This window comes from Scyliorhinus torazame, chromosome 7 (genome assembly GCF_047496885.1).
Source record: "Scyliorhinus torazame isolate Kashiwa2021f chromosome 7, sScyTor2.1, whole genome shotgun sequence".
Taxonomy (NCBI): domain Eukaryota; kingdom Metazoa; phylum Chordata; class Chondrichthyes; order Carcharhiniformes; family Scyliorhinidae; genus Scyliorhinus; species Scyliorhinus torazame.
This window is the reverse complement of record NC_092713.1, coordinates 42,198,598-42,226,290: the sequence shown is the minus strand read 5'-3', so window position 1 is coordinate 42,226,290 and position 27,693 is coordinate 42,198,598. Positions and strand designations below refer to the sequence as shown.

Here is a 27,693-nt window from a genome sequence, read left to right as displayed (position 1 = left end):
GAGAATTTCCTTCTCTGCTGTGAACAAAACCATAGAAACATTAACATTTGCATGAACCACGGCAACAAGTAGATGTGGCCTTAATCACAGAATCGTTACAGCAGAGAAGGAAGCCACGTGGCCCATCGTGTCAGCACTGAATCCATATGAGCAACTTGCCTCATCTCATTTCCCTCCACTTCACCCTTCCTTCTCAGATAATAACCAAGTTCCCTTTGAATACTCTGAATACCATGTTCATGGGCAGCACATTTCAGGAGCGAGATTCTCCATCCCGCCACATTTCTGCCCCGACCCGCCGGCGGGATGCTCCGTTACACCGGCCGGTCAATGGGGTTTCCCATTGTGGGGCAGCCCCACGCCGTCGGGAAACCCCCGGGCGCCGGCAAAACGGAGACTCCCGCCGGCGGAGAATGACGCCCATGAACCTAATCTCTCCCTGTGTGAAAGTTAATGGGCGGGATTCTCCGGTCTCCCAGCGGTTCATGGCGGCATGCCGTTCACTGGCGGTGGGATTCTCTCTTCCCTCCACTTGGCAATGGGATTTCCCATTGAATCCACTCCACGCTGTCAGGAAACCCACGTACAGGTGCGTTGCCAGCAGGAAATGAGAATCCCAACCCCTGGAGAATTCCGGCAAATATCTCATCTGAGGGATGGCACTCATAACATTGCAACACTCCTCAAGAGAGCAATGATATGTTCACACAGATAATATGCTGGAATCATCATCAGTACAGAACAATATGGTCAAATCATTCACAGCAGGCTTTAATGAGGGTGAAATACAATAACAATCTTCTGGATAAAATACTGTCGTATTCAATCTTACCATGGTCTTTTTTACATACACTTCTTCCCCACGGGACAGCCCAAAGTCTGCGATTTTAGCCACAAGATTTTCTCCCACTAGTACATTCCTGGCTGCGAGATCCCTGTGGATGAACTGAGACAAATTTTGCATCAGATTTAGAAAAAGGAGAGAATTTCAACAATAAGCAAGGATCTAAGCTCAAATCAGAGTGGGACTCTGGGGCGAAATTCTCCGGAAACAGCGCGATGTCCGCCGACTGGCACCCAAAACGGCGCAAATCAGACGGGCATCGCGCCGCCCCAGAGAATGACGCCCATACTCTCGAGAGTTTAGAAGAATGAGGGGAGATCAAATTGAGGTATACAAGATGCTAAAAGGTATGTACAAAGTAGACATGGAGCTGATGCTTCCTCTTGTGGGGCATTCTAAAATGAGAGGTCGGGGGCGTCATTCTCCGACCCCCCGCCGGGTCGGAGAATGGCCGTTGGCCGCCGTGAATCCCGCCCCCGCTCCCGCTGAAGTCTCCGGTACCGGAGATTGGGCGGGGGCGGGAATCGGGCCGCGCCGGTTGGCGGGACCCCCGCTCAATTCTCCAGGCCCGGATGGGCCGAAGTCCCGCCCAGAAATTGCCGGTCCCGCCGGCGTAAATCAAAGCTGGTATTTACCGGCGGGACCAGGTGGCGTGGGCGGGCTCCGGGGTCCTGGGGGGGGCGCGGGGTGATCTGACCCCGGGGGGTGCCCCCACGGTGGCCTGGCCCGCGATCGGGGCCCACCGATCCGCGGGTGGGCCTGTGCCGTGGGGGCACTCTTTCCCTTCCGCCTCCGCCACGGCCTCCACCATGGCGGAGGCGGAAGAGACTCTCCCCACTGCGCATGCGCGGGAAACTGTCGGCGGCCGCTGACGCTCCCGCGCATGCGCCGCATTTCCGCGCCAGCTGGCGGGGCACCAAACGCCATTTCCGCCAGCTGGCGGGGCAACAAACGCCATTTCCGCCAGCTGGCGGGGCGGAAATCCCTCCGGCGCCGGCCTAGCCCCTCAATGTTGGGGCTCGGCCCCCAAAGATGCGGAGCATTCCGCACCTTTGGGCCGGCGCGATGCCCGTCTGATTGGCGCCGTTTTTGGCTCCAGTCGGCGGACATCGCGCCGTTGGGGGAGAATTTCGCCCCATAATCTTAGAATAAGAGGTAGCAAATTTTAAAAAGATTTGAGGAAAAACTACTTCTCCCAAAGAGCTGTGAATCTGTGGGATTTGCTACCCTAGAATGCGGTGGATGCAAGGTCAGTGAGTAAATTTAAGGAGGAGTTAGACAGATTTTTAATTGGTAATGGGTTGAAGGGTTATGGAGAATGGGCAGGACGATGGAATTGAGGCCAGGATGGGATCAGCCATGATCACATTGAGGATGTTAGGCTTGGGAGGCTAAATTGCCTACTCCCGCTCCTAGGTCATGTGTTCTAGGGAGGAGATGCTCTGGCTGATTTTGCAATCCAGCTCTTGGCCTGTAACATTGTAGGTAGCAGATAAGGAACATATCAGCCATGATAGAATGGCGGAGCAGACTTGATGGGCTGAATGGCCTAATTCTGCTCCTATATCTTATGAACTTATGAACTTATGACTCAGCCTCAGTGATAGTCAGATAATCTTAAAGCGATGCAAAAACTGAGGTTTGAAAGTGGGAATCTGTGTGAACTAATTGTTCTATTTGTAAGGAAGCCCGTGCGCAAAGCTCTCTGTGCGGGTATCACCAGCTCCAATCAGTGGAAATGTCAAATTCATTCTGCTTCAAGTGTCGACACATAACCAGTATACCTCTTAACACAAAGGTAGAGTATTGCAGGTGCTGGAAATCTAAAATGTAAGAGGCAATACTGGAAATATTCAGCAGGCCGGGCAGTGTCCAGAGAGAGAGAGAAACAGTTAATGTTTTAGCTAATGAGTTATCTTTTTCATGAATTTGAATAATGTAAATATGACTGGTTATAAGCAGGTACTCGCACAACCAACCCACAGCACAGCACATCTTGTGCACTCGTACACTGGCGATGCATACTGGCATGTCATACACATCCAGTCCACAGCAAATGTATATTGATGATGCTGATGTGTGTAAATACACAGAACATACACACGCCATTAAATTGCAAGACTGCAGTCACCAGCATCAGCTGCCACCATAATGATGCCAAGTAAATAAATAAAAAATGCAAGACCTTCAATATTATTGGTCACCTGTTTCTCGCTCAGATACTGCATTCCTTTAGTCACGTCAGATGCAAACTGTAGCAGCTGTTGAGAGGTCAGCGTCGAAGCAGTACCGTGCTCCCTTGCAAATGCCGGGTCAGTTTCCAGAACTCTGCTCTTCCTTAGAAAATCCAAAAGGTTTCCAAATGGGGCATATTCAATAGCGATGTACAGGTAACCTGGTCAGTCATACAAGAGACACAACTAAGCCATCACATCAACTCCACAAAATTAATGTGACAGATGCCTGCACACTTCCTGATCTAAACCTCGACTCTTGCATACATTCTGACCTATCCTTTATCCCAAGTCCACTTCTTGATCTACTTTTGACTCCGGTACACTAACTCAGTTAACCCTTAATTCTTATATACTAATTCACTTAACCCTTAATTTCTGTACTCCGTCTGACCTGACCATTAATCCATGTACACTCTCTAATCTAGCTCCTAATACCTTCATACTATCTGACCTATCATTGACTACAGCATGCTTGCTGGCCTAACCCTTGACAGTGGCACACCATCAGAGCTACAAACCCCACCCGTCTTCCACACACGCCCTGATATAGTCTCCAAATAAATATACAGCTGTAGGGTGTCTATGTGGGTCTTTCATGATGTAGTGTTTAGTGCTGTGTGGTTAACAGTGATTGTGAAGGGCTATTTGTGTGCAGATCTGTGCACTGAGCCCCATTTGACCCTTTTTGAAATTATATACTTCTTCCTATTGCTGAGTTCTGTGTTTGATTTTGTTTTGGCCTTTATGTAGAAGTTGGAGGGTTTCAATTCTTACCTCTGTTCTCACAGGCTCCCAGCAGATTGATGATGTTGGGATGATGCCCCAGTTTGCACAAAACTTCCAGCTCTCCTGCAAAGTCTCTGTGATCATTCTCAGAGGCAAATTCTGTGTGAAGTACAAGTTGTTACATACTTCTACCAAAGCACTATCCAATAGAAATTACATGACATTATGCTACAGTGACACTCCTTTATCGATATGCACAAACTTTAGTAAAAAAAATCTTTGGGCGGGATTCTCCATTAGCCGTCGCCAAAATCGGGAAATGCACTTGGGCGGAGAATAGCTTCCTCCGCCAAAATTGCAGCAGGCGCCGATTTGACGCCAAATTGCAATTCCCCGTCGCTTCGAAAACAGCGTCAATGCGTTTCACTCCGCACATACAGTAGACACCATTTGCATATCATTAGCGGGCCCGACCCGTTATTCGCCGGGGCCTCTGCGATTCTCCGCCTCCGATGGGCCGAATTCCTAACGGCGTGGTTCACTTGTGCTTTTAAAAATCGTGAAACTGGTGCGGCGGCTGCTGAGGGAGAGAGAGGGAGTATGGAAGGTGTCCAACATCACCATTGTTTGCTGACATTGTGCCGCTGGTCGAAGGGAGGGGGGGGGGGCTTCTGCCCGGGCTGGGGGGAGTAGTGGGGGTTGGTCAGGAGATGGGCTGTGGGGCCGGGGTGGACGGGCACGGAACACGATTGCTGAAGCTGGTAAGGCATGCACACCGCTAACAGCCCCACTTTGAACCTGGTGCCACGGGTCGTATAGGTGTCCCCCCAGGGCACTTTTGTGCGCCCTCTAGCCCCAGACGCTCCATCAGCTGCATGGGTGCACTCCATCACAACCAGTGCCATCTTTGTGGCTGGGATAAGTGTGTGTGGGGAATGTAGTGTGTTTGTGCGGCTGCAGCTTGTCAGCTACCTAAGTGTCAATCATGGACCCAGCGAATCCCGGACCGTTTTTCATCAGAATTGATTGTGTTCCACACGGCATCGGTGCTAGCCCCTTAATAGTAGCCGAATCGGTGCAGGTGCGGCGCTGATTTATCTGTCTTGAAAGTCCACGGATTCTCCATTTGTGTCAACACTTAATCTCAGAACTGGAGGATCCGCCCAATGTGTCCACTTACTGAGTATAGATTAAATACTTCATGTGTGTAAGTACTTAAACATCCACCAGCCTTCAATAAACACAGGAATAAAACACAGGCCCAGATTATTGCCATGACGGAGAGGTTCTCTGTCGTGGCGAAAATACCAGAATTGGCCGGAAATCCTAAGACACCCCCCCGAACACAGAATTTCCTATTTTCACAGCAGGGACAGAACTGGAGACGAGCCTGGGGTTCACACCTACCATTTTATGAAGGCAGTTGGCCATTTTAATCACCAGCTGCCTCCAGGGACTGCAGACGTTCAAGAAGGCAGCTCACCACCACCGTCTCAAGGGAAATTAATAAATGCTGGCCTAGATGCTAATGAGTAAACAAAAGCGGGAAACCCGATGTGTGCAGATTCAACCTGGTAAGAGAAGGTGATTCATTTAGATAGCTGGGATACCCATTTGGATAAGTGAGGTACCCCATTGAATGTTGTCCTGGAACACCTTTGGGAGAGGTATGGCATATTTTGTGATAGTTAAAGCTAAACAGGATTGCGTGTAAAATTTGCATGAACTCATTGAATTGTCAATGCTGTCAAAAAACCATCAAGGTATCGAAGAACTTTCAAAACTGGGAAAGAACTATCAAAAAACTGTCAAGATACGTTTCAACATCATTGGAACTGTCAAAGCTGTCAATGGATTTAACTCTGCTGGGCTTTAAATAAATAAAGGCTTAGCATTTTTAAAAAAGTGCTTTATATTTCATTCTGTCAGTTTAGAGTGAGTGTTATAATTATAGGATTAATGCTGGAATGTCTCATATTACAAATTAACATGACCATATGAGATGCCTGTTAAGTGAACAATTTGAATGACAGCTCCAAGTGGTTATAGAACAGAAGTATGATAGAATTTACCCTGCAGTTTGAGAGGAAGAAGGTGCAATCAGATGTAATGGTATTACAATTAAATAAAGGTAACAACAAATACATGAGGGAGGAGCTGGCCAGAGTTGATTGGAAACGGAGCCTAGCACGGAGGACAGTGGAATAGCAATGGTAGGGGTTTTGGGGGATTATTCGGGAGGCATAACCGAAATTCATCCGAAGGAGGAGGAAATATGCTACGGGGAGGACAAGGCATCAATGGCTGACGAGGGAAGTCAAGGACAGCATAAAAGAAAAAGAAAAAGCATATAAAGTGGTGAGGATTAGTGGGAAGCCAGAGGATTGAAAAGCCTTTAAAAGCGAGCAGAGGGCAACTAAAAAAAGCAATAAGGGGGGAGAAGATGAAATATGAGTGCAAGCTTGCTAGCAATATAAAGGAAGATAGGAAGAGGTTTTTTTCAATATATAAAAGTTAAGAGAGAGGCAAAAATGGACATTGGACCACTGGAAAATGTGGCTGGAGAAGTAATAATAGGAAACAAAGAAATGGCAGAGGAACTAAATAGTTACTTTGCATCAGTCTTCACGTTGGAAGACACCAGTGGGATGCCAGAGCTCCAGGAGAATCAGGGGGTAGAGGTAAGTGCAGTGACCATTATTAAGGAGAAGGTTCTGGGGAAACTGAAGGTCTGAAGGTCGATAAATCACCTGGACCGGATGTACTACACCCCAGGGTTCTAAAAGAGATAGTGAGGAGATTGTGGAGGCATTGGTGGTGATCTTTCAGGAATCACTGGAAGCGGGAAGGGCCCCAGAGGACTGGAAATTGGCTAATGTAACACTGCTGTTGAAGAAGGGAGGGAGGCAGAAGGCGGAAAATTATAGGCAGGTTAGCCTGACTTCGGTCATTGGTAAGATTTTAGAGTCATTATTATAAATGAAATCGCGGAGTACTTGGAAGTACATAATCAAATAGGACTGAGTCAGCACGACTTCGCCAAGGGGAGGGCTTGTTTGACAAATCTGTTAGAGTTCTTTGAGGAAGTAACAAGGAAGTTAAACAAAGGAGAACCAGTGGACGTGATTTATTTAGATTTCCAGAAGTCCTTTGACAAGGTGCCGCATAGGAGACTGATAAATAAGTTAAGAGTCCATGGTGTTAAGTGTAAGATCCTGGCATGGATAGAGGATTGGCTGACTGGCAGAAGGCCGAGAGCGGGAGATAAATGTGTCTTTTTCAGGATGGCAGCTAATGACTAGTGGTGTGCCTCAGGGATCGGTTGTGAGTGGGGGCATGTGTTAACATAAGTTGGCATGAAGTTGGCAAAGGGGTTATAAAAGCCATGGGGGTATGAAGGCCATGGGATTTAGTAAAGGGGCATGGGTTAGTATAGGGGATATGTGGGGACATGGGGAGGGGGGGAGATGGGTGGGAAGCATGAGGTGACATATGGTCGCAATGCTGTAGCATGGGGGGACGTTGGGATTGAGGGCTGAAATGCTGCTTTTTGTTTTAATCATTTTTAATATTTATATTTAAAACTACAACACCACTTTCACTTCACCAGGTATTGAACAGCAGGGTTTGATTGTTGCACCACTCAATTCCTTTGTCAAAGATTAATTTTCATTGCTTGTATACTATTCTTTTAATTGCTCATGGGATCTGGGCATCAGTGGCAACGGCAGCATTTATTACCCAACCCTAAGGTCCTGGTGAGCTGCCTTTGTGAACCGGTTAGTCCATGTGATACACTGTGGGAGTCATTAGATTTGTTTTTTTGCCACTTTTATTACCCACAAAGTCTTTGCAAAGTCTTATTGGAAGTTTTAATAGAGCCGCCAGTATATCTTTGCCTTATTTTGTCCCTTACCTATAGATGGCCGCTGTCCTTTAAGAGTACTCAGCACCCACATCAGCTCACTCCAGCAGGTTTCAATGTAAGGCCTAATATAAACAAGATACTCACCAAAATAATGCAAAAGAAGATTGTGAAGACTAAAACCCTGTCAGAAAGTCTACACGAATGAACATTACAGTTGTATGGACAGAGCTGCTGCTAGGCCTGCAATCGAGCACAAATGCTCCAAATTGCACTGGTTTGAGAAGTGATTATTTTCTTCTGTTTTTCTGCTCAGGCTCAATTGCACAGAGCCAAACACAAAATCTGGCATGAATCAGCGCAACTGGACAGTGCTGTTTAAAAAGTAATAATTTCCCCCCAAAAAAACCTTGCTTTAAAAATATTCTGTGATGTGTTTAAGAGTGTTGTAACTTTGTAAAGTTCGATTAATACAGCTTGAGAAATGCGTTCGTCGCAGAGGATAAAGATTTTGAATCACAGAAACACCCCACCACCAGTGAGTAAACCAATTTTAAATTACTGAAGATTACTACTGAACAATGTAGAAAGCTATTATCTAGTTAGGTTGGGGCGCGGTATTCCCGTTCCTTGGTAAACCTTGAAAGAACTTTTATACAAATCATTCAAAATGCATCGATTAGTAATCTTGCTCCCAAACATCCCAGCTTCATTCTTAGATCCTCCTTGAGGGATTTGAAACAAGGACAATGAGCAGAAACTCCCCGTGTTGATTAATTCACCCTGACAGTGTGACCAGTTTTTTGGGCAGGGCTGAATTCGAGCTCCGTCTCTTTAAAACCGAAGGAAAGAATTGCAGAAACTCCAATTGCACTGAATGCAATTTGTGCTTCAAATAACGGAAATCTTTAGCTCCAATTACATTGAAAGAAGCAGTGCAATCAAGCATAAACCTCAGATCTCATGCCCCCCCACCCCCTTTTTTAAGGTTCTAAATGAAGAGGTACCTTTTAGCATTTTAACTGCAGCATTCATCTTTAATCCATCCTTTTTAATCAAGGCTTTGATGACCTGCCCGAAATTTCCTTCTCCAATGACGTCCTCGAATTTGATGTCATCCCATTCTAGAATGGGGTAGGTGAGTGGCTCGGACTGTGGCTTTGGCCTGCGTGTGAGCGTCAGAGTTCCAGAGTTAAACTGAAGGACCGTCTCTTCACCCTCAGGACAAATTTAAAAAAAGGTCACCTTACTTGTTGTCCTTTGGTTAGACGGGATCGTATCGCGTACAACAGCAGAGATTTCAATGATTCACGCAGGTCTTTTTAAGTCCAGGATGATGAGTTATAACAATTAATATGAAAGTACTGGTATGAAAGGGTTTCAACCAGAAAACATTCCTTAAACAATACAGATCAGCACTGACGTTCCCCTTGATGGAAATGGAGTCACTGCTTTGAGGTTAACTTAGAATTGCTAGCAGATGGACATGCAGATGGCGGCACGGTGGCACAGTGGTTAGCACTGCTGCATCACAGAGCCAGGGACCCGGGTTCGATTCCGACGTATGTATGGAATTTGCACGTTCCCTCCGTGTCTACCTGGGTTTCCTCCAGGTGCTCCGCTTTCTTCCCACAGTCCAAAGATGTGCAGGTCAAATGGATTGGCCATTCTAAATTGTCCCTTCATGTCCAAAGGATTAGGTGGGGTTTTGGGGTTACAGGGCTCGGGCGGGGGAGTGGGCCGAGGTGGGGGGCTTTTTCAGAGGGTCAGTGCAGACCCGATGGGTTGACTGGCCTCCTTCTGCACTGTATGGGTTCTATGATATAGTTTAAACAATTACAGGCCATGTAGCAAATGACAACAGGACTGACTTTATGGATTAGTTCTAGTGTGAACCAGTGACAATGAACAAAGAAAAGTATAGCACAGGAACAGGCCCTTCGGCCCTCCAAGCCTGCGCCGACCATGCTGCCCGTCTAAACTAAAATCTTCTACACTTCCGAGGTCCGTATCCCTCTATTTCCATCCTATTCATGTATTTGTCAAGATGCCCCTTAAACGTCACTATTGTCCCTGCTTCCACCACCTCCTCCGGCAGCGTGTTCCAGGCACCCACTACCCTCTGTGTAAAAAACTTGCCTCGTAAATCTCCTCTAAACCTTGCCCCTCGCACCTTAAACCTATACCCCCTAGTAATTGACCCCTCTACCCTGGGAAAAAGTCTCTGACTATCCACTCTGTCTATGCCCCTCATAATTTTGTCGACCTCTATCAGGTCGCCCTTCAACCTCCTTCGTTCCAGTGAGAACAAACCAAGTTTAGTCAACCTCTCCTCATAGCTAATGCCCTCCATACCAGGCAACATCCTGGTAAATCTCTTCTGCACCCTCTCTAAAGCCTCCACATGGTAGTGTGGCGACCAGAATTGAACACTATACTCCAAGTGTGGCCTAACTAAGGTTCTCTATAGCTGCAACATGACTTGCCAATTTTTATATTCAATGCGTGCCGTATGCCTTCTTGACTACCTTCTCCACCTGTGTTGCCCCTTTCAGTGACCTGTGGACCTGTACACCAAGATCTCTCTGACTGTCAATACTCTTGAGGGTTCTACCATTCACTGTATATTCCCTACCTGTATTAGACCTTCCAAAAGCATTACCTCACATTTGTGAGGTAATAACAGGTCTGCACACATTCTTAATGCCCACCTCCAGAATGCAAAAGTCTTGCCATTCATTGAAAAAAAACCCAAAGGTTTGTGGATTAAAACAGTCTGCAATTCTTTTCACAGCCTACTCGGTTTGTACTCCTTTCCTCAATGTTGCTTATTTTGAGAAGCCTGATGATCAACTTAGATGTAGAAAAACAAAAGGAAGAGAAAAAAGAGAAACGAGGAAGAAAAGACAGACTTGAGGGACAGAAAGGAGAAAAAGTATAAAATGTCAAGAGTGAAAAGAGAAGATAATCGGCACCATGGAATCTCATTCCTTCGTTTAAATTACATTCAGCCTCACTTTGAATGTTCTGCTTTCGTTTTTCCTCCTTTGCTTGCCACTGAAAAATGTATAAAGCAACCAGGAAAAGCAAGAAAGAGTGAAAAAGAACAGGAAGAAAAACAAGGAAGTGAGAGAGAAAAAAATGGAACAGGGTTTTTGAACTGTTATTACGAAAGACCAATTAAATATGGCCAAAGCGAAGTTTCTCGTGATAAAATTCATATTGAATGGAAATCCTGGATTTGTAGCAAATGTGCATTTTCAAATTTAGAGAGAGGTTATAAACAACAGCATTGGGAGATTTCCATGGAATATTGAATCCGAAGCTTCAATTTGAATAAAACCATCTGTCAGCAGATGTTAACTGCTGAGCAAGTCAAATCACAGAGGGAAACTTGACTGATGGGCCATAACTCTTTTTCTTAATTCTGAAAATGAGAAGAAACCTACTGATCTCAGTTGCATAGAATTACAATATTGTTTGGGGGATTTTAAAAATGAAAAGATTTATTAACAGGAAGAAAATAAGACTTCAGGGCACAGTTTTGTACAGTTAAAACAGTCTTACAAAGAATCCTGCAAAAAATACCACTTGGGCAGAATACACAAGGAAACACTTTTTTGGCAACACCTCCTTAAAAAATTTTAACTCTGAAAATCCAGTAATATTATACAAGGTAAAACTGCTATCACTTTAGTAAAGGTATGCCACACAACTTCTCACTCACTTCCATTCTGATGTGGAAATCAAACAGTACTCACAAACAAGACTGCTTTGTGCTGTAAAGATTCTTCTGGCTTGACTGGTTGGCAAATTCAAACTTTACACCTTTTCCCAGCACAGAGCTGTTCGCAGGAGGTCATTCCCATACAGCCGACAGAACTCAAGTCACCATCTCTCCTTAAATACCCTTTTCCCCATCATATTTGATTCCATAGTCGTGACAATAAAAGGTTATTATTATTATTATAGTCCTCAGCATCTCTTTGAACTCAGCCTTTCCACAATAGAAAAATCTTTCACGTTTCCATTCAGCCCCCCTTTTTGGGTCAAATAAAATGTAATAACCCCCTCTTGTTTGCTAATGAAGGTATTGCAAGTTAAAAAAAAGTTTATTTCTCCCCCTTTAAACTTAGCAGCTGAAAAAACAAGTCCCTATCTATCTCATAATGAAAATTTCTAAAACTCTACTTCTGATTTGACCATGGCTTCATTACAAATGCATACATTTACACCTTCACTGCTTTCATCCTTCAACCCTTCCAGACAAACTGACTCCATTAGCCTTTCCCCAGCTTAACTAAATAATTTACACAAACACACATACACATGTACACAGGCACACATGTACAGGTACACATACAGCCTTCTTTGCAGAATAACACAATATTCCCCCCAAAATATAAAAAAAAGTAAAGTATACTGTGTATTTTGCTTATCCTGAGTGGTACTTACAGATCCTGATTGGTAAGTGAAGGTTCGGCGTCGCTGGAAGAGGGTTTTACGGACGCAGAAGAGGCCCAAAAGCGCAAGGAGAATGGTTAGACAGGTCACAGACACGGAGCCCACAATGGCCATCAAGAGTTGCTGGTCACCACTAGAGGCCTGTTCCAAATTCCTTGAGACCTGAGCCACGATTGAAGTAGCTAAGGAAAAGGAACAAAACCAATGTGAGGAAACAAAAGTATTTTTTCTTAACTTATCTCTATCTCTTATTCCTCATGTGTCGTCAGATCTCTCCAATCAATTGACAAAGAATCCTCCACTTAAGGTCAAAGAAAAAGCGAGTAGAACAATTGGACTGGGGCCTGGATTTTCCGCCTGTCGGGCACGCACATGTGGCAGGTCTGGAAGTGGGTGCAAAACACGCTTATACTCTTGACTGGCCCCGGAACTTGATTTCAGACTGGCTGGCTAATTAACAGGCAGCTATGATGAAATGCCACTGCGAAATGCTCAGTGCTGCTGGGAAGGGGAAAAAGTGGGCCAGCGCTGAGAAAAGAGACTGTGCGGGTCGGTGCCTCTAATGTACTCCCGCATGGGGACAGCTGCTGCATAATTGTCTCAGGGTCTGCAGGCCTGTAAACAATAAATTGTGTTGGAAAAACCACGCAAGGCATGTCCAGGCAGCACATTCAAACACATGCCTCAGTCCCTGGACACCTTTTCAAATTTTATTTCAGCCCTGATATTTCATCCCACTCGAGATTGAGGTTGCAGCTAAAACGTAAAGGCTGCCTGGCCAAGTCGTCCTCCGCCCGCCAACTGTAAAAGCAGACGGGCTAAGTAGAATTGCATTCAATTGGTCCCTTTGTGGGCAGAATTGCCTGCTTGAAAGTCCATGGGCACGCTTCCGAATCCTGTGCGTGCCTGCCAGCCAAAACATTGCATGAGTACGTGATGATATTGGGATGCATGCCTGAAGACCTCTCACACGGGTTCACGTGTGCCCGCCTGAGCAACATAAAATTCTGGCCTGGCGTTATTGATTGTGCACGTGCACCTTCTGTAAAACACCATTGCAGAACGAAGCTCATTCAATAACCATCAGCTTTGAAGCTGCAAGAGACTGTGTCAGGAGAAGAGGCCTGTAATCTTGGGGCTTGGCATTCTGTACTTCCTTGAATACAATTGCTCAACCCATATTTTTCACTCAGGTGAGATCTAGAAAGTAGGCTGGAGTGCAAATTGCACCTATTCATTGTCAAGTGAGCTGACTCTAACATGTGTAGCATTAATTTCAGTTCAATGCGTCTGGGCTTTTTGCATATTCCCCCCCGCTCTCCCCAACTCTCATTCTATTTGTCTGACCACTGACCGACATGCCTAGAAGTTCGGCCCTAGTTCTGGAATTACTTTTTAAAATCCCTCCATCCCTCTGAAGGAGAGTCCTACGGGCTCGGAATGTTAACTCTGGTTCTCTGTCCACAAATGCTGCCAGATCTTCTGAGCTTTCCAGCGTTTTCCATTTTTATCCTCCTATCACTCTGCCTCCCTTAACCTTTACGATCTTACATTTCCTTGAGCAATCTTTTAGTCACTCTCCCATTATTTCCTATAGCTCATACTCTCCAGCCCATATCCCGACTCAAATCAAGTTGTGTCCACCCATCACCCCTAGGCTCATAGGCTCGCAGTTCAATAGTGTCTCATATTTGATATTCTCATCCTGGAGTTAAAATTCTCTCACACCCTTCCCTATCTCTGTAACCTCAGCTGGCCCTAAAATACTCTGAAACCTCAGCGTTTCTCCAATTCTAACCTCTTGAGCAATCTTAATCTCCTATGTTCCACCATTGGTGGCCGAGCCTTCACCTATCTAAGCCCTAAACTCTACAATCCCCACCTAAACTTCTCTGCCTCCTCTTAATATGCTCCTTAAATCTCTTTTTCTTTGCAGTTCAATGTCATTTTTGTCAGGTAACACAATTGTGAAGTAAATTGGGGAATTTTACAACGTTAAAGGCTGATTTGAAGTTTAAATTGTCGTATTAGGAATAAGGGCAAGGACTGACTTTTTGCCCCTTAACACATAAACAGACTGAATAATAGTAATACCTAGCCACATGCACAGACATCTAAACATATATACATACATATATACACAAATCCAGATGTGCACTGCAGTTAGCTGAGTTCTTACATTTCTTACCTGGTGACATTGCTCCTGTTCGGAGTTCTTTCATTGGGTTTGGCTTGCTCTCTCCCTTATTGTTCTTGGCTAAAACCTCCACTAGGTAGGGGGTCTCAGCCTGCAATCCATGCAGGACATACTCTGAAATTGGCATGTCCGCCAAATTGATTGGTGTGACTTCAGTGTATGTGGCAGCCCCATAGACCTTACACTTTATAACCACAGAGGAGATGGCATGCTTTTTTGGTAGAACCCAAGAGATCACCGCAGATGTGTCAGTAATGTTTGATATCTTAACATCATAAGGTGCAGGAGGAACAGCTGGAGTTAAGAACAAAGAAGAGAATATTCAGACATTTTGTTCTTGAAAAGGCACCTGCAGACTTCTCCAGTGTCCACTGGACAGCGGAATACATATCTTGGTGAGGCTCTAAGAGAACAAAATACCATACCAATGACGCATGTACATTTTGATTCCCATGTTCTCATCCATTCTAGATAATTTTACTTCAGTTTACTGGTAAGAACTCAACTCCAGGTGTCAGCTGCAGCATGGTTGGTGCTCTGTTTCCCCTTTCAGTTCAAAGGTTGTGGGTCAAAATTCCACTCCAGATCCTTGACCAGAAATTCTAGTCTGTGTCTCGAATGAGAGAGTGATGCACTGTTGGAAGTCCCAACTCTTGGATGAGATAACAAACCAAGTCTCCCCTCTTAGATGGATACAAAGGATCTCATGGCACTTATTCAAACAAGAGCTGGGGAATCTTGGCCAATATTTATCCCCCAACCAAAATCACGGATGTTTGGTCATAACCATACCCTGAGGACCTTGTTGTGGCTACGTTGCTTGCCACGTTTCTTTAATTACATATCAGTTTCATTGGCTATAGGGTAAGGTTTAGAGGAGATGTGAGGAAACACTTTTTACCCAGAGGGTGGTGGGGGTCTGGAACTCTCTGCCTGAAAGGATGGTGGAGGCAGAGACGCTCATAACATTTATGAAGTATTTAGATGTGCACTTGCGATGCCAAGGCATACAAGGCTATGGGCCAAGTGCTGGAAAATGGGATTAGAGAGTACTTAGGTGGTTGCTTCTGACTGGTGCGGATGTGATGGGCTGAAGGGCCTTTTCTATGCTGTAGACCTCTATGACTCTATGGGCTGGATTCTCTGGTCCCCCAGTGATGCATCGTTCGCTGGCGGCAGGATTCTCTACTCTCGCCGGTTGTCAATGGGATTTCCCACTGAAGCCACCCCACGGAGTCGGGAAACCCGCAGGAGCCGGCGGGAACAGAGAATTCCAATGGCCGGAGAATTCCGGCCTGTGACTCTAAAGTGCTTTTCGACACCCCAAAGCTGTGCAATTATAATTATATAATTACAAGTCCGTTTTTCTTCATAACAAGACTCCTCTGAGCACAAGCAATCTTGATGTTTTTAATTTAAAATTAATTTTGAAGCGTTTACCTTAATCTCTTTGATATTTTATGAAGGCACTGCGCACTTTTTGCACTTGTGTTCTGGCCATCTGTTAAAGATATGTCTGTTATACAAGCAAATTGAGTTTGGCGTAAATTTTAAATTGGCTCTGCGTAGAAACAATCTTCACATTGCCAGTTCTGCTGAATAGCCAAACGCACTCGAAACGTTGACTGTTTGTCTCCCCCTCCAGATGCTGTCAGACCTGCTGGATTTTTCCAGCATCCTCGGTTTTGTTTCAGATTCCAGCATCCACAGTATTTTGCTTACTCTCACATTGTTAGTGATGCTTTGACTTGCCCCGACAGAACCGGCCCTGTCAGCCATGGGCTGTATGAGATAGCGGGGAATAATAATTTGCAAATGTGAGCAGTCTTTAAAATGGTTGCACAACTGTACAAAAACAAAATACAGTGGATTTTGGAAATCTGAAATGAAAACAGAAGATGCTGGGAATTATTCGCAGTCCTTAGATGTATTTAATTCATCTTGGATGCTGACAGACCTGCTGAGTATTTCCAGCATCTTCTGTTTTTATTGCACAATTCTATTGTTTACATGTTTTTGTTGCAGCTTGCCGCTAGCTTCTGACTCTACCAGAATGATTCCAGGGATGAGGGACTTTAGTTACAATGTCAGGTTGGAGATGTTGGAGTTGTTCCCTTTGGAGAAAAGGCGATTAAGGGGAGATTTGATAGAGGTATAGAAGAGAAGATTATGACAGAATTAAATAAGGTGGACAAAGAAAAGTGGCTCCCATTAGCGGACACAAATTAAGGTTGGGGGCAAGACATGCAAAGCGGGGGGAGGGGGGGGGAGCAACTACGCAGGAATTTGTTTAAAAAAGAAAATGTCGGCGAAAATAAATACTGACTTGGAGCAGATCAGGTGACTCCTTCAAGGTCACTGAAGATGGTTTGGCTTCACTCAGGAGTGAGTGCGTTTGAAGGCAACAGGGAGAGTGGAATAGGTTTGGTTCAAGGAACACTGTCCTGCCCTTGATCAAGTTGATACAAACTCCATTTTGGTTACCCATTTTAAAAAGGTACTGGCCATGGAAATCACATGGAAATGGACCGCGGTTTACGTGCTGAGCTGCAGCTGCAGCTGCCCCTCCCCCCCTCCCACCGACCTCTGCTGTCAAACCCACCAACATCTGAAAAGTCACATGGAGGTCTGTTAATTCACATCACAAAAAAAGCACACAGGGGATAGGCAGCTCTCACTGGAGGCCGCAAAGTTCAGCAGAAAGATACTGAACAGGTGGGTGGCGGGATGTGGATGTGCATACCCACCCCCCACAGTGCTGAGGTTATAGCTGTGTGGGGAGGGTACCACAATATTGGCTTGCGTTCTTGAAGAAAGGTAAAGGTAAATGGATTGGCTGACAGGTCCCGGAAATCGGTGGGGGGGGGGGGGGGCTGCTGCACGAGGAAGGCGGAGAGGAGATGTTTTATGCTGGTAATGTTGCCGCAGGTGCCAGGTGGCCCACTCTTTGGAGTGTTCAAAAAGGGCCACCCCCTCCCCGGAATCCATTGGGAGGCTTTCGGATTTCATTGGCTGTTCTCCCCACACGGCAGCCAGCCTCCCTGATATAGATTAATGCCCAGGGAGGCAGGATGTGTCCCATTATTCGCCGCTTAACTGGCTAAATTGGGCTCTTGGCGGGCAGCTGGTCTGCCGCCTTTCCCTCTGCTGGCAAGGGAAGACATTAGGCACGCCACCCGACACCTTCCTCTGCCATCTTGTCAGCCTTCCCGCCTCCCAGTCCATGGCCAAAGGGCAGGTTATACCTCGGCCAATGGTTCAAATCTCGATTCCGACACATGCCGGGTATTTCCTGGAACAACTGCAGATTTTCAGAGCAGCCCATGTTTACTGCTACAATTTAGAAGATGGTAAGTGTTCATCCCTGAGCTTCTCATCAGAGAATGTGGAAATGTGGACGCCGGAAAAGAGGAAGAGAGAAAGGGGCCAAACAGAGTGAAAATACCCGAGAGGACAACCCCAAAACGGGGAAAATAAATCTCACTTACAGTCACTGAAGGTCCAAGAGGTCACAGGAGTGCTCCATTCACCTGCAACATTAGACTGAGCACGAACTCGAAAGCGATACCGCGTGCTGGGACTTAGATCTTTGAGAGTTTCATTTCCGGTGGTATCTATCCACGTGGGCTTGCTGAGTGGCTCCATCTGCTGGTACTCGATGGTATATTTGTTTATCTCCTTTGTGCTGAAAGGCGGCAGCCATTTCAGTTGTATGCTCGTCAAAGACAAGGGGATGGCCTGTAGGTTCCTGGGAGATGGAAGGCCTGCACAGACAGAACCAACGTCTTTATTTAAATTGCACTGATGCTCCAAGCATAGTCAGAATTGAACAAGGAGACCTCATGATACTGAATCAGGGGTAAGCCATGCTGCTGTCTCAATACTGAAACCTTGGCTTCTACACCAGTGTGAAGGGGAATTTTCCACCACTGTCTCTTGGGTGAAATGAAAGTCAGCACAGTATCTCATACTGACAGCACTGCATTATCTCTGTGCAACAGAGCGTTATCATTCACAGCATTACACCTGATGTAGCCCAATAACATATATGTTGTTTAATACCACGCAATGATAATCAGTGTGACAAATTCATACGATACTTTAGTAACTTGAGGAAGTCAGCACTAAGAGAAATGGGGTTTATTTAACTATATACAATATTCTGCTCAAGGCAGCAACTCGCTCCCGGTCCAGTCCTTTCCGGGAGAACTAACCACACCAGGCCCTGCTTTGGGCCGACTTTTATGTTAATTTGTAATGAGCTCCAGCTGGGTGGCCTCCACCCCCTGTCTCCGAAGTTCGTACCCCATGAGTCCTACGGGGAGATCCACAATGGTTTCCCAGTGCTCCTCGTGGGGGTGATAACACCCCTCTCCCTCAAAGTCCAAAAGACCCCCTTCAGCCTTCTGTGTGCTTTGCCTGCAGCGGTGCTTCCGCCTGTGGCGATCTGGGTGGGGTGGAGTGTTTCGGTTTGGCGACCGTCATTTACAGGCAGAGCTGCGAAGTGTTATTGCCAGGGCCTCGGTCCCAGACACGACGTTGTCCACTAGTACGGACATTTCAACATCCATCTCTGATCCGGAGTCATCCTTTTCCTACTGGACGGGGCACTGTGACCCGGACGGCTGGGTCCCCTGGCTGAGGGGCGGTTCCTGGCTTGGACGAAACGCCGATACTGCCGGGTTGGATGTCGTAAAGTGCGGGTTTTCGCTTCTTCAGGCTGTCCAAGTGCTTTCACTGAACTCTCCCCTGAACCTGGACTTTGTACGAGACATTCTCTCCAGCACTATTCCTGGGAGCCACAGTGACCCATCACCAAAATTGTGGGCATAGACTGCATCCCCAGAGTGAATGCAGTCTATTCACTGCAGGGCAGGGCATCTGCCAGGGCATCCTCAAGCCATGGTGGCACTTCTGCGACCCCTGCAGCATCTCCACTTTCCTGCCAAGACTCAGAAATGGTTTCTAAGTCGTCGGCCCATCAACAGTCCCACAGGGGTAATCCTTGGTCGTCACATGTGGCGTTGTGTGGGAATTAAAAAGGAACAGCGCCATTTGAAGAGGAGAGAAGTGTATAAGATGACCTCTACAACATCCAAAACCACAGCAGAAAAGCTCCGGGGCTCGTTTAGCACCCATGGCATACCTGAGGTCCTGGTAACAGATAATGGGACACTGTCCACTAGCGAAGAATTTGCCACGTTTACAAAGTGCAACGGCATTCAGAATTTTTGAACCAGCCAATATCCTGTCCATAGAACCTGTGGATTGTTTTTTTTATGCAGGTCTGGACTGCCCTTTTGAAGGTCTGGACTGCCCTTTCCACCAGGCTGTTGGAGGGAGGATGATACAGGGCGATTTGAAAATGCCGAATGCCATTGCACTTTGCAAACGGGGCAAATTCTTCGCTAGTGGACAGTGTCCCATTATCTGTTACCAGGACCTCAGGTATGCCATGGGTGCTAAACAAGCACCGGAGCTTTTCTACTGTGGCTCTGGATGTTGTAGAGATCATCTTATACATCTCTCACCTCTTCAAATGGGCATCCGCGATAACGAGCGACATGGACCCATTAAGATCCTGCGAAACCCGCTTCTAGATGCACATACGGGAATTCTGGGCATTCCCTCCAGATGTAGATCATCCCTATCCACTCTGTAACCTAAATAGGTCACCGCTGTAGCACGGAGCATACACTTGTTCTTCTTTAGCCAGGCGCCTACTTGGGAAAACCGCCGGAGCACTTCCTGCAGGTTGTCCATTTACTCGTGATGCCCGTGATATGTACATCGTCCAAATAGATGGCCACCTTCGGCAGGCCCTACACGATATTCTCTATGACCCGCTAGAAAATTGCCATGGCTGACGAAACCCCAAAAGGGAGGCAGTTGTATTCAAACAATCCCCAGTGAGTGTTTATGGTTTCAAATTTCCCGGACTCCAGGTCTAGCTGCACCTGTTAATTCACTGGCTAATGTCAAGTTTCATGAAGAAGCATCCTCCAGCCAGTCTTGCGTACAAATTCTCCACTTTAGACATCAGATACAAGTCCAGGCCTGAAGCTCTGTTCACGGTGAGCGAACTTGTAATCTCCCCAGAGTGGGAAGGATTTAGCAGGCTTCATTACCGGCACCATGGTACGGCCTGTTCCACAAACTGCAGGATCTGGGGGTTGTGGTGATCTCTGTAGGTGCATGCACACAAGGGGTTAATGGGTAGATAGCAGCACCACATGATCACCAGAGGGCTGGACCAACAGGGGTATAAAGGGCAGCCACACGGTGTCTCTGTCTCTCTCTCTCGGGTGTGCTGTGAACAGGGAAACATCAGAATCACAAAGATAGTTAGTGGAGTTACAGTTAGTTACAATTGTTAAATCTTGTTAACCAATTCCTAGTTCTCATGTTAAGGTAAAGAACTCACGCATTAATAGTTATAGTTACTCGATAAACCGTTGTTGTTACTGGACGAGTTTGAGTCTTCTTCAACAAGATTCAGAGGACCTCACCATCAGCCAAGGATTGAGTAACACGTGTTATCGACCACGCAGGTAACACCACATGGTACCATGGAGTGTGTTGGCCTTAACAACAAAAATGGAAACTAGCTAGCTTAGGTTCGACAGACAAAAGAAAAAAAAAGAGAAAAAACTCGGATAAGATATTCGGCCAAGGAAGGCATCGCTACACTCGGATCTCTCGGGCACAAACCGGTAAAATGGAATCACTACCAGAACACCTCAGAACCTCTGGTAATCTCCAGTATAATTGGAAGATTTTCCTGCAACAATTTAATTTGTTTCTGGAAATTAAGGACATGACTGCTGCGTCAGGTAAAAAAACAATTGCATACCTCTTAGCTGCGGCAGGGAAACCGGCCATGGAGATATATAACTCATTTACCTATGCAGAAGGGGAGGACAAGAATAAGTGGGACACAATTATAAAAAAATTCGATACCCACTGCAAATCGGAGGTGAAATGAAAGAATGAAATGAAAATGAAAATCGCTTATTGTCACGAGTAGGCTTCAATGAAGTAACTGTGAAAAGCCCCTAGTCGCCACATTCCGGCACTTGTTCAGGGAGGCTGGTACGGGAATTGAACCGTGCTGCTGGCCTGCCTTGGTCTGCTTTAAAAGCCAGCGATTTAGCCCAGTGAGCTAAACCAGCCAAATGAATGAAACATTTGAACGCTTCAAGTTCACCAGGCGTATACAAAGACCAGGAGAATCATTCAGCAGCTTTCTCACTGACTTAAAGCTGCTGGCCCAATCCTGTAATTTCGTGACTCTCTCATCAGGGACCAGATTGTCAGTGGCATCTCTGATGAGCAACTCAGAAAATCTCTTCTTAAGCACAAAAATCTTAATCTTGAAATGGCTACACAACTATGTTCTGCTCATGAAATCACTGAAGCACAATATCTACAGTTTACCTACCAGGACCAAGGCCTCCACCACGAGGTTGGAGCAGTCAAAATGGTGGCCCAGGCCTCTCGAAGGCGCTCCTGTACCGGCAATCCCGCACGCGTGAATCTGCAAGTGGCTCACACACATGCGCAGTTCGCACGGAGACTGGAACCGGCTGAGAACGCTACTGCGCATGCGCGAACGTGCCAGGACGGCGTCATGACGTGTCATAACTGCGGACATACCCACTTAAAAGGGCAACGTCCAGCTTATGACAAACAGTGCCTGAGGTGTGGAAAGTACAACAACTATGCCTTCAAATGTCGAGCCTTGCTACAGATTACTTCCACGGGACAACAACTAAGACCCTGCGACATTCAGAATGTGGCATCTATGGACCGCCAACCAATATTTAATGATTACCTGTCTGAAAATGATGACCTTGCCTATGATGACTCCTACCGTGTGGCCATGGTCACAGTCGCGGAGGAACCTTACATCACCACGCCTCATCCAAAATGCCCGAAAGTGAACAAAAAGGGGTTTAAAGTCTCAAAACAAAAAATTATTTTCCCCAGCGACAGAATGAAGCTCGAGCCTCCACTTACAGTTAAAGATCACTGCCGCAGCACCCTGAAACATACCGTTTGCAACACCCAAAGAGAAGAGCACAATGACAAATCCATAGCAAAAGATTTGTTCATTGACGATGATTGCTCAGGGGATGAGTTCCTCATTGGACAAATAGAGCACCATGACACATCCTTGACAAGAAGCGATGATTTGCTCACTGACAAATGCCACACAACCATGGATCAGTTCTCCGGATCTGACGGTCACTGCAGCAGCAACATGGCTGCCAAGTCCCATACGAGTCTCATGGTGGGAGAATCCAGTACCATGACGACATGGCAGCTCGTCAACAAAATGGATGACAACCACATGTCATATATCCTAGCAGAAGGTGACGCCACACAGAGAGCACAGATTGACTCCACTGAGGGAGTGATACCGGCCTCCATAGCGAGCTCGTTGACAGGCTCCAGAATGGCCACAAGCGATGACTCCGGAGCGACAGCCGTGAACGAGGAAGCCTATGACGGTCTATCTGCCTTGCATGAGCAGCCAGCAGCAGACTGTCTACCCACTGTTGATCAATGCAGTGAACAAAACCACAACAACAACAACAACAGATCTCGTGATTTTGTGTCTGCGCCGCAGCAATCACCCAACCCAGCTTGCAAAAAAGATGACATACGGGGTCAACACTGCAAGCTCAAAAGAAAGTCCGCTACTAACGTCAACTTACTTCGACCATTCCGATGTCTCATGACATATAAACACTGACGGTCACAACGACATGGCGACATCAACAATACCACCTCAACGACAGGTGAAAGGATCAACCCACCTGATCAAACGCAGACAGTCTGGACTCACAAAGTTTTTCGTTAGATTTGGACTTTTTAAACGTTGATTGACTTTGTACAGTCATTAATACCATCCCATTCTGTACACAGCATTACTTGTTTTATCCGTTCCCAGTTGACTTAATTCATTATGTTTGTTCAGTTTTCGTTACACCATACAGAAAACCTGTAGCACATTAAAAAGGGGGAGATGTGGTGATCTCTGGAGGTGCATGCACACAAGGGGTTAATGGGTAGATAGCAGCACCACATGATCACCAGAGGGCTGGACCAACAGGGGTATAAAGGGCAGCCACACGGGGTCTCTGTCTCTCTCTCGGGTGGGCTGTGAACAGGGAAACATCAGAATCACGTAGATAGCTAGTGGAGTTACATTTAGTCACAATTGTTAAATCTTGTTAACCAATTCCTAGTTCCCATGTTAAGATAAAGAACTCACGCATTAATAGTTATAATTACTCAATAAACCTTTGTTGTTACTGGATGAGTTTGAGTCTTCTTCAACATGATTCAGAGGACCACACGATCAGCCAGGATTGAGTAACACGTGGTCTCGACCACGCAGGTAACACCACAGGGTCACACGCCCTATGCAGTTTGCAGAATTGGTCACCAGATCTTGCAGAAGTCGAAGCTCCATGTCGACCTTAGCAAGCAATACGCAAGGGACAGGCCTTGCCCTAAAATGCCGGGGCTGAGCATCAGGATCCATGTAGATATGGCTCTTGACCCTCTTTATCCTGCCCAGACCCTCCTGGAACACTTCGGAGTATTTGTCCAGCACATCGTACAGATTCCCGATGCCCATTTGAGAAACCTGTTGCCAGTTAAAACGGAGGAATCTCAACCAGTACCATCACAACAAATTGGGCTGTGATCTCTGCACCACAACCAAGGGAAGGTGGACCGACTGCTGCGTGTATGTTACCGGAGTCACGGTGACCCCCACAATAATCAAAGACTCACCGGTATATGTTGCTGATCTTGCTTTCGTATCACACAATGTCAGCGACATGATCCCTGCGAGGAGTTGTCGAAATGCTCAATGGTCCACGATATAGACTGCCGCTCCAATGTCCTTTTCCATCATCACGGGGTGATCACTGACCTGTAACGTGACCCAGATTGGCGCTACCCTCGGGGTTACGACGCAGTTCAGCTACATTAGATTGTCCTCATCGGGGGGCCCACGTGCAAGGCTCAAGTTAGCGCAGCACGGTAGCACAGTGGGTAGCACTGTTTCTTCACAGCTCCAGGGTCGCAGGTTCGATTCCCAGCTTGGGCACTGTCTGTGTGGAGTCTGCACGTTCTCCCCGTGTCTGTGTGGGTTTCCTCCGGGTGCCCCGGTTTCCTCCTTCAAGTCCCGAAAGACGTGCTTGTTAGGTGAATTGGACATTCGGAATTCTCCCTCTGTGCCCGAACAGCCGCCAGAATGTGGCAACTAGGGGCTTTCACAAGGTGCCGCATAGGAGACTGTGAAATAAGTTAAGAGCCCATGGTGTTAAGGGGAAGACCCTGGCATGGATAGAGGATTGGCTGACTGGCAGAAGGCAGAGAGTGGGGACAAAGGGGTCTTTTTCAGGATGGCAGCCGGTGACTAGTGGTGTACCTCAGGGTAAGTTGCTGGGACCACAACCTTTCAAAATATACATAAATGATCTAGAAGAAGGAACTGAAGGCATTGTTGCTAAGTTTGCAGATGATACAAAGATCTGTGGAGGGACATGTCGTATTGAGGAAGCAAGGGGGCTGCAGAAGGACTTGGACAAGCGAGGAGAGTGGGCAATGAAGTGGCAAATGAAATACAATGTGGAAAAGTGTGAGGTTATGTACTTTGGAAGGAGGAATTTAGGCACAGACTATTTTCTAAATGGGGAAATGCTTAGGAAATCAGAAGCACAAAGGGACTTGGGAATCCTTGTTTATGATTCTCTTAAGGTTAATGTGCAGGCTGTATAAGGCTCTGGTCAGACCCCATTTGGAGTATTGTGAGCAGTCTTGGGCCCTGTATCTAAGGAGGGATGTGCTGGCCTTGGAAAGGGTCCAGAGGAGGTTCACAAAATGATCCCTGGAATGAAGAACTTGTCATATGAGGAACGGTTGAGGACTCTGGGTCTGTACTTGTTGGGAGTTTAGAAGGATGAGGGGGATCTGATTGAAACTTACAGGATACTGCGAGGCCTGGATAGAGTGGACGTGGAGAGGATGTTTCCACTTGTAGGAAAACCTAGAACCAGAGGACACCATCTCAGACTAAAGGGACGATCCTTTAAAACTGAGATGAGATGGAATTTCTTCAGCCAGAGGCCGTGGCCTAATTCTGCTCCTATGACTTATGGTCTTATGGTCTATGGCTTTTCACAGTAACTTCATTGCAGTATGAATGTAAGCCTACTTGTGGCAATAAAGATTATTATTATAATTCGCGGTGATCTCGGCGGCTGTTGTGGATGGCGCTCTCTACGCCAAAATTGGCAGCTCTGACCATCAAGCGTTCTTCGACCACACATTTGGCAATCTGGCCGGCTTTCCCCTTCATCCTCAAGGGGAGGTTCCCACCACTCAATGGTAGCTCCCGAGATCCTGACCCGGCTGCAGAATTGTGCCTTTTGGAAGAGGTCAGGGCAGACCGGCACTGTCCCATGATGCAGAGGAAGTTTGAAATGAAGAATGGCCCAAACCATAGACGCCATTGTCCATGGACATCTGCAGCTCCTTTCCCCACGTGCTCTCGGGACAGTAAACGTTTGATGGCCTGTTTCAAATTTAAGGTGGGCTCTGTCAACAGCTTCCTCTGAGTGGCCGTGTTGTTTATGCCTATCCCTCAACATTTCGGAGAGTGACAATCTGAACTCACAATGCTCAGCTAGGTGTCTTAGGTGGGTCAAGAGATCAGTGACCGACTGGGAGACCACACTCGGAATTAAAACAATACCATTGCATAATCACGGAATGCTTGGGGTCATAGTGTTCAGAAGCAAAAGCTACTAGCTCATCAAAGGATTTGGAGTCCGGTGCAGCCGAGCAAGTCAAGCTGTTTATGATCCCAAAGGTCTGGGCCCCGCAGGCAGTCAAGAGGAGGACTTTTTGATGGTCTTTCCTAAAATCCCGTTCGCCTGGAAAAAAATCGCTCATGCGCTCTGCATACTGGTTCCAGTCTTCTAGGCCTGCATCAACGACTTCCAACTTCCCGAATAGCGTCATTTTGAACTGATGACCCTATGTCCCGGAATAGCAAATTACCAGGTGGCTAGGTGGTGCCATGAGCGAGTCCAGAGTTTCCTTTTTCCCTCATCGCCAGTTTAGTAGCTTGAGGAAGCCAGCGGGAAGAGAACGACATACAATATTCTGTTTAAGGTAGCAAGCCACTCCCAGTAGAGTCCTTGCTGGGAGAACAGATACCCTTGTGTAACATGGAAGTACCACGGAACAATAACCTGTATAACACGGAAATCCTATGGGATCATAGGCTGTGTAACATAGAGCTAGAAAGGACTTGTACCCTGTTTAATACAGATACCGTGGGATGTTACACTACGTAACATGAATGTACCATGGGATTGGAACAAAGAATATTATAGAACTGTGCAACATAGATTACCATAGGATGTCATGGCTGTGTAACACACGAGGGAATGGATCCCTACCCTGTATAAAACAGACTTTCTATAGTACTTTATTGATACTAGATCCTGGAGGGCACGGTGGCACTGGTTAGCGCTGTTGCCTCACAGTGCTGAGGACCCGGGTTCGATTCTGGCCTTGGGTGACTGTGTGGAGTTTGCACATTCTCCCCGTGTCTGCGTGGGTCTCACCCCCACAACCCAAAAAAGATGTGCAGGGTAGGTGGATTGACCACGCTAAATTGCCCCTTAATTGGAAAAAAAGAATTGGATACTCTAAATTTATTTTTTAAAAACTGATACAAGGCGCTACCATCTCTCATGTCAATAAGCAGAAGAATTTTGAAGGAAAATATTTATTTTTATCTTAATTTATTACATGCTGTGTGATGAAGTGCTGCATGAAAATCACAGCTGAGTTTGTGTCTGACATTCTTTGTTTGTGTGTTCTACTTTTCTATATTATAGTTATTGAATCAACACACCTGTCCTGGGTGTGCTGGGAGACTGGGAAAAGCATTTACCAAGCCTTCTGATTCCAAATGGTGCCAAAGAACATCGTCTTCTCATGGTCAACTGAAACATGCAAGGTGAGAGTCACTACCCTTGACATCGAGGCAGCACCTCATGTAGCATCAAGGACAATTGAAGTAAACGGGAATCGGGGGGTGGGGGGGATCTCCACTGGTAGATGTTATACGGAGCACGGAAGATGGTTGTGGTTGTTGGAGGTCAATCATCTCAGCTTCAGGACATCATTGCAGGGGTTCCTCAGAGTAATATCCTACGCTCAACCATCTCCAGCAGTTTCAGACCTTCTCTCACTCAAAAGGCTCACTCATAAGGCCAGAAGAGGAGAGGTCCACTGATGATAGTACCGTGTTCAATACCAATCA

The 27,693-nt window shown here is 46.4% G+C and overlaps 1 protein-coding gene across 2 annotated transcripts in view; it reads right to left on the bottom strand.

Annotated features, from left to right (window-relative positions):
- Positions 1 to 27,693, bottom strand: part of tie1 (tyrosine kinase with immunoglobulin-like and EGF-like domains 1) — a 118,214-nt gene that overhangs the window by 14,823 nt on the left and 75,698 nt on the right. For both annotated transcript variants that reach the window (XM_072510607.1, XM_072510606.1), the window contains 7 exons: positions 17,822 to 18,097; positions 14,325 to 14,627; positions 12,128 to 12,318; positions 8,680 to 8,890; positions 3,856 to 3,966; positions 3,049 to 3,239; positions 833 to 946 (listed from right to left, as the gene is read on the bottom strand). In XM_072510607.1, coding sequence (XP_072366708.1) covers positions 833 to 946; positions 3,049 to 3,239; positions 3,856 to 3,966; positions 8,680 to 8,890; positions 12,128 to 12,318; positions 14,325 to 14,627; positions 17,822 to 18,097 — 1,397 coding nt within the window. The remainder of the gene's footprint in view (positions 1 to 832; positions 947 to 3,048; positions 3,240 to 3,855; positions 3,967 to 8,679; positions 8,891 to 12,127; positions 12,319 to 14,324; positions 14,628 to 17,821; positions 18,098 to 27,693) is intronic.